This window comes from Drosophila persimilis, unplaced genomic scaffold, assembly GCF_003286085.1.
Source record: "Drosophila persimilis strain 14011-0111.01,24,50 unplaced genomic scaffold, DperRS2 tig00000002-arrow-pilon, whole genome shotgun sequence".
Lineage (NCBI taxonomy): Eukaryota > Metazoa > Arthropoda > Insecta > Diptera > Drosophilidae > Drosophila > Drosophila persimilis.
In genome coordinates, this window is record NW_020825289.1 from 9,262,467 (window position 1) to 9,277,340 (window position 14,874).

Below are 14,874 nucleotides of genomic sequence, written 5' to 3' on the forward strand. Positions count from 1 at the left end.
AGTGCCGCCTACTGACACGGCACCACCATCATTTTCATCGTCCTAGCTCACGTTGTCCTCGTCGTCATCATTCTCGTCACACAATTTAGTTTTATTAACTGAAGCGAGTGGCGGCAGGAGACCGATGTAGAGGAAAGCAACGGTAGAAGAGGATGAAGAGAACTGATTCCTAGTGGCTCCCCAGATGCGGCTGCTGCTCAACCATAGCTGCCACTGCCACTGCCACTGATGGGCCCTTAAGCCTCCATATTCATCAAGACGCTATTTAATTTGTATAGTTTGCATAATTTTATTATGTTTTATTTGTTTGTTTCTTTTGTTTTTGTTTCGTTTTTCTTTTTTAGATAATTTACGTTACATTTAACTACACAGACTTAGGGGCTAGAATTTCTCATTTCCTGCAGCTGCGCCATTATTTACACATATTCTTTGGAGGTTCCGCAGCCGCAAGAGCATCCGCGTTGGATACGATTCGCTCTCTAGTTAGGTCGTACTCGTACGATCTTATTGCACATCTCTAAGACAGTTAAAAGTTTTGTCCACTAATTAAAAGTTACATTAATTTAGTGAATATCTGTGTTATTTTAGACAATTACTCATAGTTTATTTTGATTACGCGATCCGTGCTTCTCGTTCTCAATATTGGTTATTTCTCTTTTGATTAACAAATTCTGGCCAAAACTTTTATTGCCCTCTCTCTGGGCATCCCATTCGTACCCCTCTCTTTTACTTGCAGTTGCACCCACACTTAACGGTAACAGTTTTCCAATTTTCCATTACTTTAGTTTACCAAATAATTTATTTACAGCTTAACTCTGAACTTCCTAGAGTGAAGTCAAATTCCATTAGCAAAACCCGTTCTAATCAGTTGAGTGGTTCTCCGGCTCTCTGTACAATTCCCCCCATAAATCATATTTACTCGCGAATGATGGAGCTTGAGGATGTCCGTTAGTGCAGTGACTGAAACAAAGTTCTTAGCCCTAAAAAGGGGCTTACGTCAAACGGAAGGATATAGATACATATGTAGACGGGCAGGGGTGTCCTTGCTACAGTTCGGTCAGTTCTTCTTATTGGATTTGGAAGTGACTCCATCTATGATCTGCTAGATCCTGATCAACCACTTGATCAGAAATGTATGAATGTCTGGTTCAGAGATAACATACATACATATATACGAGTATTAGATAAAAGCTCTTTGTGCCTTTGCACTCCAAAAAAAAGGAAATGTTTTGCCGGGGACTTAAGAGAGTTCGGCCTAGCTTGAGATATTTTTGCAGATATTTTTCTAGAGCTAAAGAATTTTTAAAACCGGCCAAAGTTGAAGAATTGTATGGTTTCAGACATTTTTTCAAAAAAATATTAGTTTCTTTTATGAAATATGAACTTGTCTCTTTGCCACAGCAAATGCCTAAAACTCTGGATGCTTTTTCAAGTACACTCTTGCGCTCTCCAATATATGCGAATGCGTGTATGTGTAGAGTTGATAGTTTTCCAAAGTTTATCTTTTTTACTGTTGCTGCATGCTGCAAGTTATTTCGCTCTCTCCCTCTCTCTGCCTAGCTGTTGGCCTGTCTGCTCTAGACCTCCTCCGTCTTGGGAGCACTTCTAGAGACTCCCTCCTCTGTTGATAAGTGTGGAGTGTGTCACCTTCGCTTACACTTATACATTCACAAAATACAAACACATGCACATAGAAGTGGGCTGATTGATGGCTTGGCATCATGTATGTATTCCTGTATGTATGTATAGAGAGAGTTCTTAAGCTTGATTCGCTGTCTGTAAAGTTTAGCTTTGGGTTTGATTATGGGGTAGTACGTATGCTCGGATTTGGGCCTCGCTTTAATGAATATCGTATGAGAGAGAGAGAGAGAGAGAGAGAGAATTAACTAGTGTAAGATTACGGCTAAGATTCCACCAATACATTCGTTCGATAGTTTGCACCTGCCTCTGCTTCTTCCTTATGTTCCTTTTCCTCTGTGGTGGACGCTTACGAGATCTTCATGTACACACTCGTGTGGAATATCCGATAGCCGGTGGCAATGATTATCATAATCATATGCAGCTGCGATTGCATTGTCTTGGTGGAGCCGCCCACATGTCCGTGATACATGGCCGCCGGATTGTCGCCTGTGGCAGGAAGGAAACCGGGAAAAGAAGAGCAGAAAAGAAACCAAATGAAATGAAAGGAAATGAAAGAAAAGTGAGAATATAAAAATGAAATTTTTATAAAAATTTAATTAAAATCATGAAGGAGAGCACTCTTATACCCACACACGCGGGAATGTGTGCATACTCGTACTCGTATGTACAGAAATGTGTGCTCTCCCACACGCTCGCGGGCTTAACTAACAAAATGCTAATGAGCGACGTCGCTTCATCGCGCCAGAAACTTATAAATTATGACTGGCTCCTAACTATGTGGGTGGTCTTTGTTTGGCGTTGCTGCATATGTATCCATGTGTGTGGAAGTGTGTGTCTTGGTATGTTTATGGCCTGGCTTTAATGGCAGTTTGCCTGCCAAATGGCCGCTGTGTTGCCGTCGTCGTCGTCGTGTCGTGTGCGGGCATTTTTAATCCACATGCTTGCGGCCGTGTAATTTTCATAAATTACTTTTATTGTTTTCTCTGTTTTCAGTCGCGTGATATATGGACTGCAAATGAGCTGCAGGAAGCAGCTCTCCCATCGCAACACACACACACACACACACACACACGGACAGATACAAGCACAGATGGCAGTTCTTTGGTTTATTTCAAGTTTTAATTTCATTTGCGATGATAATTGAAATTTCCCTCAGGCAGACAGCCAAATGCAAATAAATATGACGCTATCGTCATACGTTGCCGACGTACTAATTGCATTTCCTGTTCCTGTTCCTTCTCTGGGTCAGGGTCCATCACTCACCTTTAAAGATATGCACCAGGACACTGGCCGGCTGCGTGTTGCTGGCCACGCAGGTGAAGTTGCCCGAGTGTTCGCGCCGTGTACGCTGTATGGTGAGATCGGATGATTGAAAGTCTGCAAGGGGAAAATGCAGCGCTGCAGGATAATGCGTGGACAGAATGGCAATTCCGCATGCCGCTTACCTGGCTCCGTTGACACGTTAATGCCCCGATCAATGTCGTAGTTAATCATCCGGTTATCGTGATACCAGAATATGTACTCGGACGCCTCCGTGTTCTGCACCACGCGGCACTGCAGCCGCAGCGTGGAGCCCGGCGTTAGGTAACGTATCGGGGGCCCAGAGATCTCGGCGCGCGCTTCTAACCGAATGGAAGGGCAAGAAAGCAGACGTTGAAATTCATTTGAAAGATAATCAGTGCACTCATAGTCATGGAAAGGCTTCTAAGCTACATCCACGCTTACTTGGCCCTCATTTGGCTGCCTTGTTCCAGGCCTAAACATCCATTAACTCAGCCTGATCCTGTTCCAAGAATTTTCCCCAGCCCAAGCTCAAGCGAACTCTTAGTTCTTGTCTACCTCTGACAGTCCAAGGTCAAGTCGAGTCAGAGTCCAATTCTTTGCCTCTCCAAACTGCTATCAATATCTTTCAGAGCCCCTGGAGCGGGCTCCAACTCCAGCATTTCATCCGTCCACAGTTGGCTCCAGAGTTGGTTCAAGCCAAATGAGGGCTGTCACATCAGTATCCATGTGTGCCAAAATGAGTGGAGCGGCTTTGTTTTTTGGGAAAGGACCTCGACCCAGCAGAAGGCCATTAGGCGCAGCACATTCAGAGTAAATTGTTTGTTAATTTCAGAATAATGTGCGTCAGTTAGCCAAGGACAGCGCGACGAGTTGAGAACTTGCTGAGTCGTTGCCATTTGGCCCGGATTTCCCCCTCCTGCGTCCCTCCACCGACCGTCTCTAGAAAGTCTCTCAACCCTCTCCATCCCTTCTTTCTGTCCACCTGTTCCACCGACCCCTGACATATGGACATTTCTAATTTCAGGTCGAGCGCATCGAAAACGATGCGAAAATGTGGGAAAAACTAAAACTGCCTGAGATTTTCCACCAGAATTTGTTATTCCGCTCTGACCAGCAGAACGGCAGCAGCAAAAGAAATTCAGTAAGGCGTGAAATTATCGAATACAGAAAACCAGAAGAGGAAAACCCAGATGAAACCCGAAGCCAAATAGAGGCCTCTACTTACCGACGACACTCAGGTGCAGGAATATCGATGTGGGCGGATGAGTGGACACCTGGCACTCGTAGACGCCTGCATCACGTAGCTGCACGAATTTGATTTGCAATGTCCAATCCTGCGGGCGAGAACAAACAGCGGGACAAACCAGGCAAAAAAAAAGTTAGTATTAAAAGCTTGGCCAATGGAAGTCAATTTGCTGCCATTGGGTCCGGCCCACTATTGCATAAATATTCTGCAATATTCTTGCCAGAATTTTTGTCACGTATCTCCGATTCGAGGCCGACAAGAACCATAGCCAAAGTTCACAATGCAGCAAAATGTGAAAGCCAGAATGGTACCGGGACTGAGACCAGGACAGAGAACTGGACCGGGACCGGGACCGATTTGGTATGCAGGTGGCGACGATCCGTTTCCGAACCCTGGTGATGCAATCAGGTTTTCATCTGTCTTCGGTCTTCATGCCCCAAATCCACGCTCCACCTCCAACGGCCATCAACCATGCAAATTACTCTGCAGAACTCACCTCGGAATGCTTCAAGTGCGTGGCACTGAAGCGCTCGTCGCTGCTATACGTTGTTAAGCCGACCGTAAGCAGATGATAATCCTTTTTGCGTATCCATGATACCTAGAAATGGAAGGAAGGAGAACGGCACGGGATTAGAAGAAGGGGTGATGCCGTTAGCCAAACATAATGGACTCCCAGGGACGCTGCTCTGGGTTGGACGTTTTTTCTTGAATGCTAAACATATGCCCGGATCTGGTGCTGGGGCTGGGCCTGGCCCCGGGCCTGGGGTTGGATCTATTCTTGGGTGTCCCGCTCAAATGTTTGCCAATCCATCAAGCGGCGAGGACGATGGCGATGACAACAACTTGATGATGATGCAATTTTCAAATGGCGCAGATACAAAATGGATGGAAGGGCAGCAGCAAAGAAAAATCAAAAAGCAATTACGTGTAGGAATTACTACAACAGCAAATACAACAACAGCCCAGGATAGGACGACAATCAATATAATAACAGATTGATTGATCCTAGGTTCAAAGTTCGAATTGGCTACCTATCTGTAAATAGACAAACAAACAAACAAATAAATGTAGGGGCGTTTGCTGGAGAGAAACCCCAATAAACCTTCTTCCCACTACCGTCTTGCTCCATCCTTCCCTGTTTGGGTGTGTAAGTGTGTCTGTGAATGTGACTTTAGCCAATCTTAAATGACCATTAATCATTTCTTCTTTCCCACTTTACGCCACTTTTTTCCACTTTTCTGTTCATGATGGGAACCTCCAAAAAACACATCTATTAGCTGTCCATATGGGGTTACTGGCTGCTGCAGAAGATGATGCCTTGTAGGCGAGAGGCCCGGAGTCGAGTCCTACCTAAGCGCATGTATCAATCAATTTTCAATTGATAAGAACCTTTATTTATTGGCCCACAAAAAGTAACGAAGTAAAAGGCAACTTTCTCCCAAATATTGACACACGCGAGCTCCCAAACTCAAAGATGAAGCTGAAGTTTCCACAAAGCGGGGAGCAGAACAGATGTAAAGGAGCAGCAGCCAACTCGAAATTAAGCTGAACGAGGAAATTGTTAAATCAGCTGCGTGTGCGTTTGCCTTTGCCAATAAAAAGGAATTACATTTGCCGTGCTTAAATGTTTAATGCGGCGTATACGCAATGTGGCGCAGCGGAAAATGGAGAGAAGCAGTCAGGGGAACAGTTCCAGTTCCCCATGCAGCTGACGGCTTAAAATATCATGCTTTCCAGACAGAGCTTTCAGTTTAGGAAATACTCATATATACGTTTATAGATTCTCGCAGTTTTTTTTGTTTCGAAACATATTTCAAACTGGCGGGCTATGGCTGCGATGGGGGAAATTTGCAATTGAATGGCAAAAAGAGCTGGAAGTCGTTTATTATCAAGATTTTGCTCGCATATGCTTATGAAATCTTCAGATATATGCTTGTACTTTTCTATATATCTATTCAATACAATCTGTAACAGTAAAAATTCCGAGTGAGAGGCATAAATTGCGCATAAATTCCTTTTTGGCCCCGAAGCTCCTAGTCACCAGACGGCGACGACGACGACGGCGACGGCGACTCCCAGAAGCAGAAACACATCTATATCTATGTTTTTTTAGGATTTTTATGATATTTATGATGGCAAAAAGGACTGCGCAGAGAAGTGGGTCTGGGACTCGGACTGGTGCTGGAAGTGCTACGTGTCGGCAAATAAACCATGCAGCTAGCCAGCAGAAGAAACGAGGCAGACGGGGTACAAAAAAGGAAGATTCGAGTGGAATGTGTGGATGGGAGCCAAGTGAAGCCATCAGCGCCAGCCGGAAATGTGGAGAGCAGAAATAAAATGTTGCGGCAATTAATCAAAAGCCTGCGAATTCCTTTCCCTTTTGGCAGAACTTTTTGTGCGGCTGCATACGTGTACGAGTAAGAGTGTATGAGTGTGGCGCATAAATCTCAGCTGCCACACACACACACACACACACACACACATGTCCCGCGGCTGCTGTGGTGGCTGCGGCGACTCCTGGTTCTGTGGCGCTGCATCTGCGGCACGCAGATAATTGTTTACATTTTACCTTTTCGAGCTTTATGTAAAATAAAAAGTGACGCTTTATTTATGGCCGAAAGCAACAGCACACACACCACAAATCACTTGTTAGCAAATTTATGGCAAATTTATGCTAACTACTTGTCCCCTTTGTACCACAGTGCCACAGCTCCACAGCTCCACAGCGGAGTAGCCCCTAGGTAGGCCATATATTCGACAAGACGTCGCTCGCCCCCAGGGCCTGCCAATGCATTTATCGGAGAATCTCGATTCGTGACAGCCGCCCGCACTGACAGGCAGGGACCGGGACCCACCCGTCTGTCGGGTGCCGGGTAATTGCATGGCTTGGTGGCTAAATCTATTTCCCCCAGAAGTTTGAACTCACTTTACATTTTTGTACAGCCCCAGAGCTTCCGCACCCCTGTGTTTCACTCGGTCCGTGGCATAGGTACAACTTTTGATTGGCTTTTGTTCTGATGCATGTTGTTGCATGTTATTGACGCACATTTCTGTGTGCTTTATGTTTCGCTGTCCAACCAATTTCTGTTCTGACACAATCCCAATGGCCAACAGAATTTTACGCCGGGCGAGAGGGAGGTGGTGCCGTGTGGTGCGTTGCGGTTTGGGCAAGCAGGGGGGAGGATGTAGAACTGTTGTAAAAAAGTACAAGCAACTTTTTCAATGTGCACAACTTTTTAACAAGCGATTTTAATAAAATTCTATTTGGAAACTGCAGCGGCAGCCGCCATTTTGGTTGCAACTTCGTCCCCCACATAAAAAGCACACACACACACAAAATGGATAGTATAAAGCAACAGAGAGAGAGAGAGAAAAGAAGTCTGCTTTCTCTGATCCGTAGGGAGTGTTTATTCGAACGGAATGTTTGCACGAGGAAATCAATTTCGAAGGTTCCAGAGCAAAGGAATCAACTAAATTGAAGGCAATGAAGGTGCCGAATATATATAAGTATATCTGTATATCTGTACACTTTTACTAAACGGAAATTGCAGCCCTCAGATTATGCCATCTGCCACATATAATTCTCAGCATTCGCAAAATGCAAGGGCATCACCGATTCGTTGCTCAAGAGCTTCACTAATATCTGACCCTTTTTTATAAACCATTTCATGTGTATGTTTGCTTTTTTTAGGAAAACTTTTGGGTTACAGTTGAAGTGCAAATATGTAGCTATCCAGAAAAAAATTTTATTTATTTATTGTCATGCTATTTGCCGGCCACTTCGGTATGAATAAACGGTTTCTTTTTGCATTTTAGTTGACAACTGTATTGTTCCTTGTCGAATAAATTGACTTCATTCCGTGGCGGGACTGATGGGCATGTGGTAAAGGGAATGTACAAATCGATGAGTACTTTCCCCTATTCCCATTCACTTGCAACCAATCAGTCATTCATCAATAATTGAGGGCAAATCAGACTTAAGTCGAGCTCAAAGCAGCGGAAATGCATTTTAAGTGCAATTACTGCATAATTGAACATCCAATGCAAAAAAAAACATATTTGCACTTGGCGCTCCGCAAATTAGTGATTTCCCCGAGGTAGGGGATACGATGGATATAAGATAATTCAAATGAAATGACGAGTAATTGGGCAGAAGGGTTGGATACCTGACTGTTTATCACTCTTGTGTGGGAGCTTGAGTTAATCTGCTAGTAATTAACATTTATTAGAGCGGAATGTTTAGCCGGAGGGGCAAATAAAACCTTTTGCTTTTACATAGCTGATGCAGAGCAAACGCGTGAATATTATGCATGAAGGAGTTGCATCCGAAAAGCCATCTAAGATATCCTGGTACTCCACTTTGCTCACTTTTTAAAGTATTTTTTCGATTTAAGAATGCGCACTTCAATTCTCTTATGGGGATTATGTCTTGTTTTCCCCCCAACTCTGAGCTTATCATTCACATGCTACGGAGCAGCCTACAGGGTATTAAAGCAGCAGGCAAACAATCAACGCTTTCTCGTTTAATACGATTCGCTTCCTCCGCATCGAAAATAAGTGGAAATGAAAATTGCCATAGCTTACTTTTCAGCGGCTGTCAACTGCGTGAAAGGCGATTGTTTGCCTGCGGCATTTCCCCATTTAATGGCAGAGCACAGGGCCCAATTCAAGCATTATTCGTTAGCCAAACAATTGATGATTGCATAGCAATTAAAATAATTAAGAATATATGTACATGAGCATGGCAGCGACAGGGCTTGGGTTAAGGTCCTTTGAGGCTGTCACGGCATTGAACTTTTTCCTATGCTACACACTCACGCAAACCTACAGGCACTCCGTCCTCCTGCGGTTCAGTATAATTGTTTTAGGTTTGGGGTCTGACCCCGAAGAACCCTTTTGTCTTTCACTCACAAAAGTTTATAGAAATGATGGAGCCATTCTGTATGCTCAAGACACGGACGCTGGAGAAAGAAATCTGGGTCAAATAGTCGTATTCCCCTTTGTTCGGGACATTTGTTTTAATAAACATTGTGACAGGCAGCAACAGCAACAGCAGCTAGAGCTATCCGAGTGGGCAGTCCCGCCTTTGACTATGGAGCCTTCATCAAGCTGTCGACTGGAATGTCTTATTAGCTGGCAAACAAGTCCAGTGCCCCGACCTGTCCTCTCCTGCCCTGTACTGTCTATTGTCCTGCTTGCGTGTCTGTCCTGACGCGTCCCTCCTTCAACTGCCTTAATTACGGTTAAGTCTGCCGGCAACAAAGTGATAATGATTTGTATTCCTTCAAAAAGGTTTATGGCAATTTTCGTGCAACATTAACTTCTTGGAGCAGCACCCCCTAAGTGGCTGACACAGTGTGAGTATTGCCCAGCCCCGTCCTGCCACGCTTCTCTAAGCTTATAATAAGCTTAAACTTGTGTCTGTTTTTGTGTCTCTGTCACTGTGGGTGTGGGTGTCATGGACACACAGCTATTGTCATACCCTCAATGACATTTATAATTAAATTGGTTTCTCAAAATAGACAAATTGGCGCATACTACACACACATATGCCTGAGGTTGCTCTGCACTTGAAGCTCCCATTTAAAATATGCCCAAAATCGACTAATATTTGCCATTGAAAAATCATCGTCCCGTGAGCAAATACAATTTGGTTATTAGATTTGAGTCTTGAGCTGTTACTCTTGGTGATTTCAAGAAGTTTGAAAAGCTAACATAATTTTGACCGATTCATTAACAAGAAAAAAAGAAGCAGTTGTTTTAGGAATAAAATTCAATTCGCACTAAAAATAATAAATTTTAATGCCAATTAAAAATCAAAGCCAGCCCGCAGACAGTACCAGCAACTCCAAGAGCCGTATACCCCCCAAGAACTTGGTGGGTGTAATGAAGAGATCTACCATTTTGTGGCCATATTTTGTATATAGAACATACATTTTATTTGCTGTTGGTTCTAGTGGGCACGAAGCAGCTGTACAAATAGCAACAGTCCCAGATTCAGATACAAAGATACAGACACATTAGAGCTTGAAGGTCATTGCAGCCATAACCGAGCCTGGCCGTAAAATATTTTATAATTTTTTATGTTGCTGGTACTTCAAGCAGGGACTGCGACTACAAAGAGCTCTACAGCTACAATACTGTTGTGCGGATGCATGAGTGCTGTGGCGTAGGAAGACTCGACGACTGTATTTGTTGAGGTCCTTGCTTTGTTTGCCTTCTTGTTGCTGGCTGGCAACTGGAACTCGAGTTCAAGCAGGAGCTTTAGCCCGCTCACACAGCAACATGGAGGCCAGGCCCTAAAAATAGGGAATGAAATACTCAGCTGAGAAGAGAGAGAGTTCAAATAAGCCGGAGAAATGGCATAAGAATACCAGTGTGTGTGCGAGTATTACTTTGTTCGCACAAAAATCTGGAAAGGCATGTGATTCATGTGCCACAAATCGCATGGGAAGGGAACACTTAAGCTGGAATTTCCAGCTGAAACTATGCAAAAATTATGATTGTGCAGAAAATATGGGTTTGTTTTGTTTTGATTAAGCGGAGCGGCTACTGTATCCTATATCCCGTAACCCGTATCCCATGCCAACCTTCATCAAAATTGTGGCTAAATTATTTGTTTGTTTTTTTTGTATGCCACACTCGAAGGACCAACTAAATGGCTTCTGTTCGGTTTTGGTTTTGGCTATGGCTCACTAGGGCGCTTCACATTTCCCCCTTTATCTGATCTTAAACTTTGCAAATTAAATATGCATATATAGATGTGTTTGTCTCCGTACCGTACCGTACCGTACCGACCTTCTGCTGCTTAAATATTTGCGTAACCTTTTTTATCTAAACGACTGATCCGAGAGCCGATGGCTCAGGGAGGAGCCAGAAGAGCTACCCCGAAGCGTTAATTTTCATAAAATACCAATTTCGGTATTATTTTCTGGAAAATGTAGGAAAAATATACCAAGAGGAAACGTTTGCCAAAGCTTACCTTGGCCTCCCACTCTCTCGTTCTTTCGTTTTATAATTCTATTTTCTAATCTGCATTGGAGAACATTTTCTAGAAAATTATAAATAAATTACGTTCTATCTGTGCAGACAAGAGAGTGTGCAGAGTGAGAAAAAGAGAGGGAGAGAGATGGACATTTTGCAAGTTTTTCGGCATTTAAGCTTTTGGAATTTTCCTTTGTCGAACGCCTAGGAGACGCCACGGCGTGCTGTGAGCACATTTAATTACTGCTACTTTTCTCTATGAAAATGTCCCAATGCGAGCAAGCGAGAGGCGAGTCTAGACATTAAAAACGACAATTTATCTAAAAAGTAATTAAGTGCTCAAGTCGTACAGACACACGGATGCACGGAAGCAGCATGGAAGAGCACAGGGAGCAGAGCAACAGGGCAATCATGGGAATCAGAGTCAGCAAAGGAAGCGGAAGGCAACTGGGAGGCAGGAGTCACAAGAGTGAGGTTTAAGGCCCAGAAGCACAGTGCGAGTGCAGTTCGTAGTCGAGCATATATGGAGAAAAGTATGCGGTACAGTGGGCTCTGAGCCAAAAAGGCAGTTTCGTCCATGTCTCTTTCGAATTACCTGAATGTTGGGCTTTCTTTAACCCGAAAAAGAATGAAATTATACTCCTCTAGCATTCAGACATTGTAACTACATATTTTCACAGCTGATTTAAATTGTTAATTATTTAATTATTACATATACAACTGTGAAGAAGTACACACACCAATACACCAGATGGCCTGACGAGAAAACTCTTGAATGGGGCTCTCACTGTACCACATATATGTATGTATCTCTGGTCTGAGTGTGTGGCAGCAGTGTGCTGCTGATTTAGTTCAATTTATATGAGAAGAGCCAAGTGCAACTGGAGTAAGAGGGGTCCTTCCCTCTGGGTGATGGCTGACAGGACGAAGGACCCACGTATTTGCTTAGTTTATTTTAAATGCCGTTTAAGCTGATGCTCTGGGATAATACCCAAATGACATATTTTAATGTCCGCCCACTGCCACATAAGAGTGTCGTAATTCTTAATTTAAAACGCAAGCTCTCTTTCTCTCTTATATGTGTTTGTGTAGAGGTGGGAGTTTTCGACGTTTGATTTATGCGTTTTAAATTTGCCAGTGAATTTCCATATATTCTCAAGCAGATATTTGTCTTCCAGTTGAACAAATAATTATTCATAAATAACCATCCAGAATACTATCCTTCGGGCTAAATATTTGACAGGAAATTTACCTCTGTGTTTGTTTTCCCCTCATAAAAGGCAACCACTGTAAAATTATGGCGCAACTGAAATGAAAGTTGCAGCAAAATGCCGAAACAAAGGCGCGCTCGAGGAAGCAATTCATTTATTTAATGTTTCCTGAATTTTATTGTCGCCTCACAGAAATTTACGACAGCGCCAGGAGGGGAAGAGGCTCGGGGGAAAGTTTAGAGTGCAGTGTTTGAGGAAAAAATTGGGCCTGATATACCCCCATCCCTTCATTTTCTCTAACAATTCATGAAGAAAACATTTTTACAAACAGATGCTCGAATCGGCAAAGGCAGAAATTTTGATTTCAAGTTCTACCGCCCTACAAAGGCAAGGGGAACAGTGAGGTTTTTAGAGTGGCAAAAAATGGAAATATGGAAATTATGCCCCATGCCGATGCCAGGGCTGGAGGTGTATTTCCTGTCCATTGAACTCGCCCTGTACACTGCATTCCCATAATGCCACGGACGTGTACTGAGCCTGGTTGAGATAGCATTGTGAATGCCAAAGTACGAGTATGCATCTATATATTCTCTGGACTAATTATTTAATCTGGCAAATTAGGCGCCTTTGCTTTCTGAACTGTTCCGAATATTGCTCCAGTGCATTCGCTGAAACTCGGCCTCCGGCTTAAAGATGTATGCGAGTATTAGCATTTTGTAGACCTCTAGGACCGGCTAGAATATAATTTTCATAATACAAATTGGCAACTTATTATGCAGGAGCCCCAAACACCCATACTCGTATTGTGGAAGCCTTAAGCTTTACCAGCCACACTTGAGCACGCAGTCGTGCAAAATGCCAACTGGCTATGTACATATATACTCACAGTACAGTAGAGACAGCCTACAAGGGCTTAAGTGCTGATTGACTTCCGAACCGCACACTCGAAGGCCCAATTATGAAATCGTCAATTTAAACCAGACACACAGCAGATTCGCCAAACACTCAAACACCCGGGCACACACGAGGGTCAGGTTGGAGGAACTGACAAGGGAGAGATGAAGAAAGGGGACAGCATAATCGTGTCCAGCTCTTAAGGGTAGAAGGGAAAGCTGAGACGGCTGAGAGGTAGAATCAGGGGTCAGGGAAAGGCTTATACAAATACACGAGACGTGACGCACACCACAGCGTATGAGTAATAACTCTAGACAAGCGGAAAATTAATACCACTTGAGGCCTTGCCATGTCACTGCTTCAGTATGTCCTGCTGGACAGACGTCCACATATACTCCCAGGAGAAGGTGGAGGAGGAGACCTCCCAAAAGGTGTAATTTGTTGTCTGCTGCTGCTGCGTGTGTGTTTCGCCTGCTTAATGACCCACCAAGTCATGTTGCCCCAGGCAGACCCGAGTGTCCAATGAAATCTCTGTGTTTAGTGTCGAATTAGTTACGACGGAGGCTGAGAAGAGCACCACACCTCAGCCTTGATAAAGACGTATTTAATGAAATACCATCAAAGCAACTCCAGATCCAGAATTAAAGTAATAGGCATAGAACATCCGCTGACTCCCTATCTGACGTTCTGGTGACTCATTCATCTCCCATCAATTCACATTTATTGCGTTTCCGTTTCAATTAGCACAGAAAAGTCAAATGCTTCCGCGCCGAAAGGAGGCGCTAAATAAACTGGAATAAAAGTATCATCATCAACGGCATCTTCAACGTCGTTGTCATCTCCAGCACCAAAGACAAAGTCAAACAAGGCCGCAGCAGTGATGGATTCGTTTTTGATAAATTATTAAAGCAATACGTAGACGAGTATCAAGAACTCCAAAAGGTGGAAAGGTAGTATTTACTCACCACGCCTTCCCCAATGTGATGCACGGTGCAGGGCACGTGGGCGGTGGCGCCAATCTGCGTCGTCACAACCGTCGAGTTCTCAGTGCCGAAGTACATGGGAGAGCCGAACACACTTTCCACTCCATCGATGCCGTTCGTTGCTTCCAGATTGTTCTCAGCCGGCTCTGATCTGTGGCCGGCCATGGGAATTGGATAGGGCCCGGCCGTGTCTTTCGCCTGTATGCGGGAGTGCTGCTGTAGATGTTGCTGCGGATGCTGCTCGGGACTCGCATGTGGGCCCTGGCCCTGGCTCTGGTGCTTGTCATCGATCAAGTTGGTCGAATCGAAGCTTGTTATGCTGCTCCCGCTTGCTCCCACGGGTCCCTGGGCATAGGGCTCCGGCACGGGCACAGGCTCGGGATCCGACTCCCCCTCATAGTCAGCTCGGGAGTATGATGGGTAGGGGGCCGTGAGGGCTGCGGCCGAGACCGGTGACATAATTAAATTTTGATTTATATGCCTCTGTGATGGCTGTGCGCTATGTCCACTTCTGGCAGCCGCCGCCGCGGCCGCCGTTGTGCTTTGCGGCGCCATTGTGGAAGCGGCTTCTGCTTCTGTTCCTGCCCCATCCATTGCGGTTGCGATTGCTGTATGGTCTGCGAAGGAGTCG

General features: G+C 44.4%; 1 protein-coding gene across 1 annotated transcript in view; it reads right to left on the minus strand.

Moving 5' to 3' along the window:
* Positions 1–311: 311 nt before the first annotated feature.
* LOC6590181 overlaps positions 312–14,874 on the minus strand; it is a 32,243-nt gene continuing 17,680 nt past the window's right edge. Inside the window, exons 2-7 of the mRNA XM_002016298.2 lie at positions 14,226–14,860; positions 4,668–4,769; positions 4,151–4,259; positions 3,087–3,263; positions 2,905–3,018; positions 312–2,127 (exon numbers count right to left, since the gene is read on the minus strand). Coding sequence (XP_002016334.2) covers positions 1,988–2,127; positions 2,905–3,018; positions 3,087–3,263; positions 4,151–4,259; positions 4,668–4,769; positions 14,226–14,860 — 1,277 coding nt within the window. The 3' untranslated portion in view covers positions 312–1,987. The remainder of the gene's footprint in view (positions 2,128–2,904; positions 3,019–3,086; positions 3,264–4,150; positions 4,260–4,667; positions 4,770–14,225; positions 14,861–14,874) is intronic.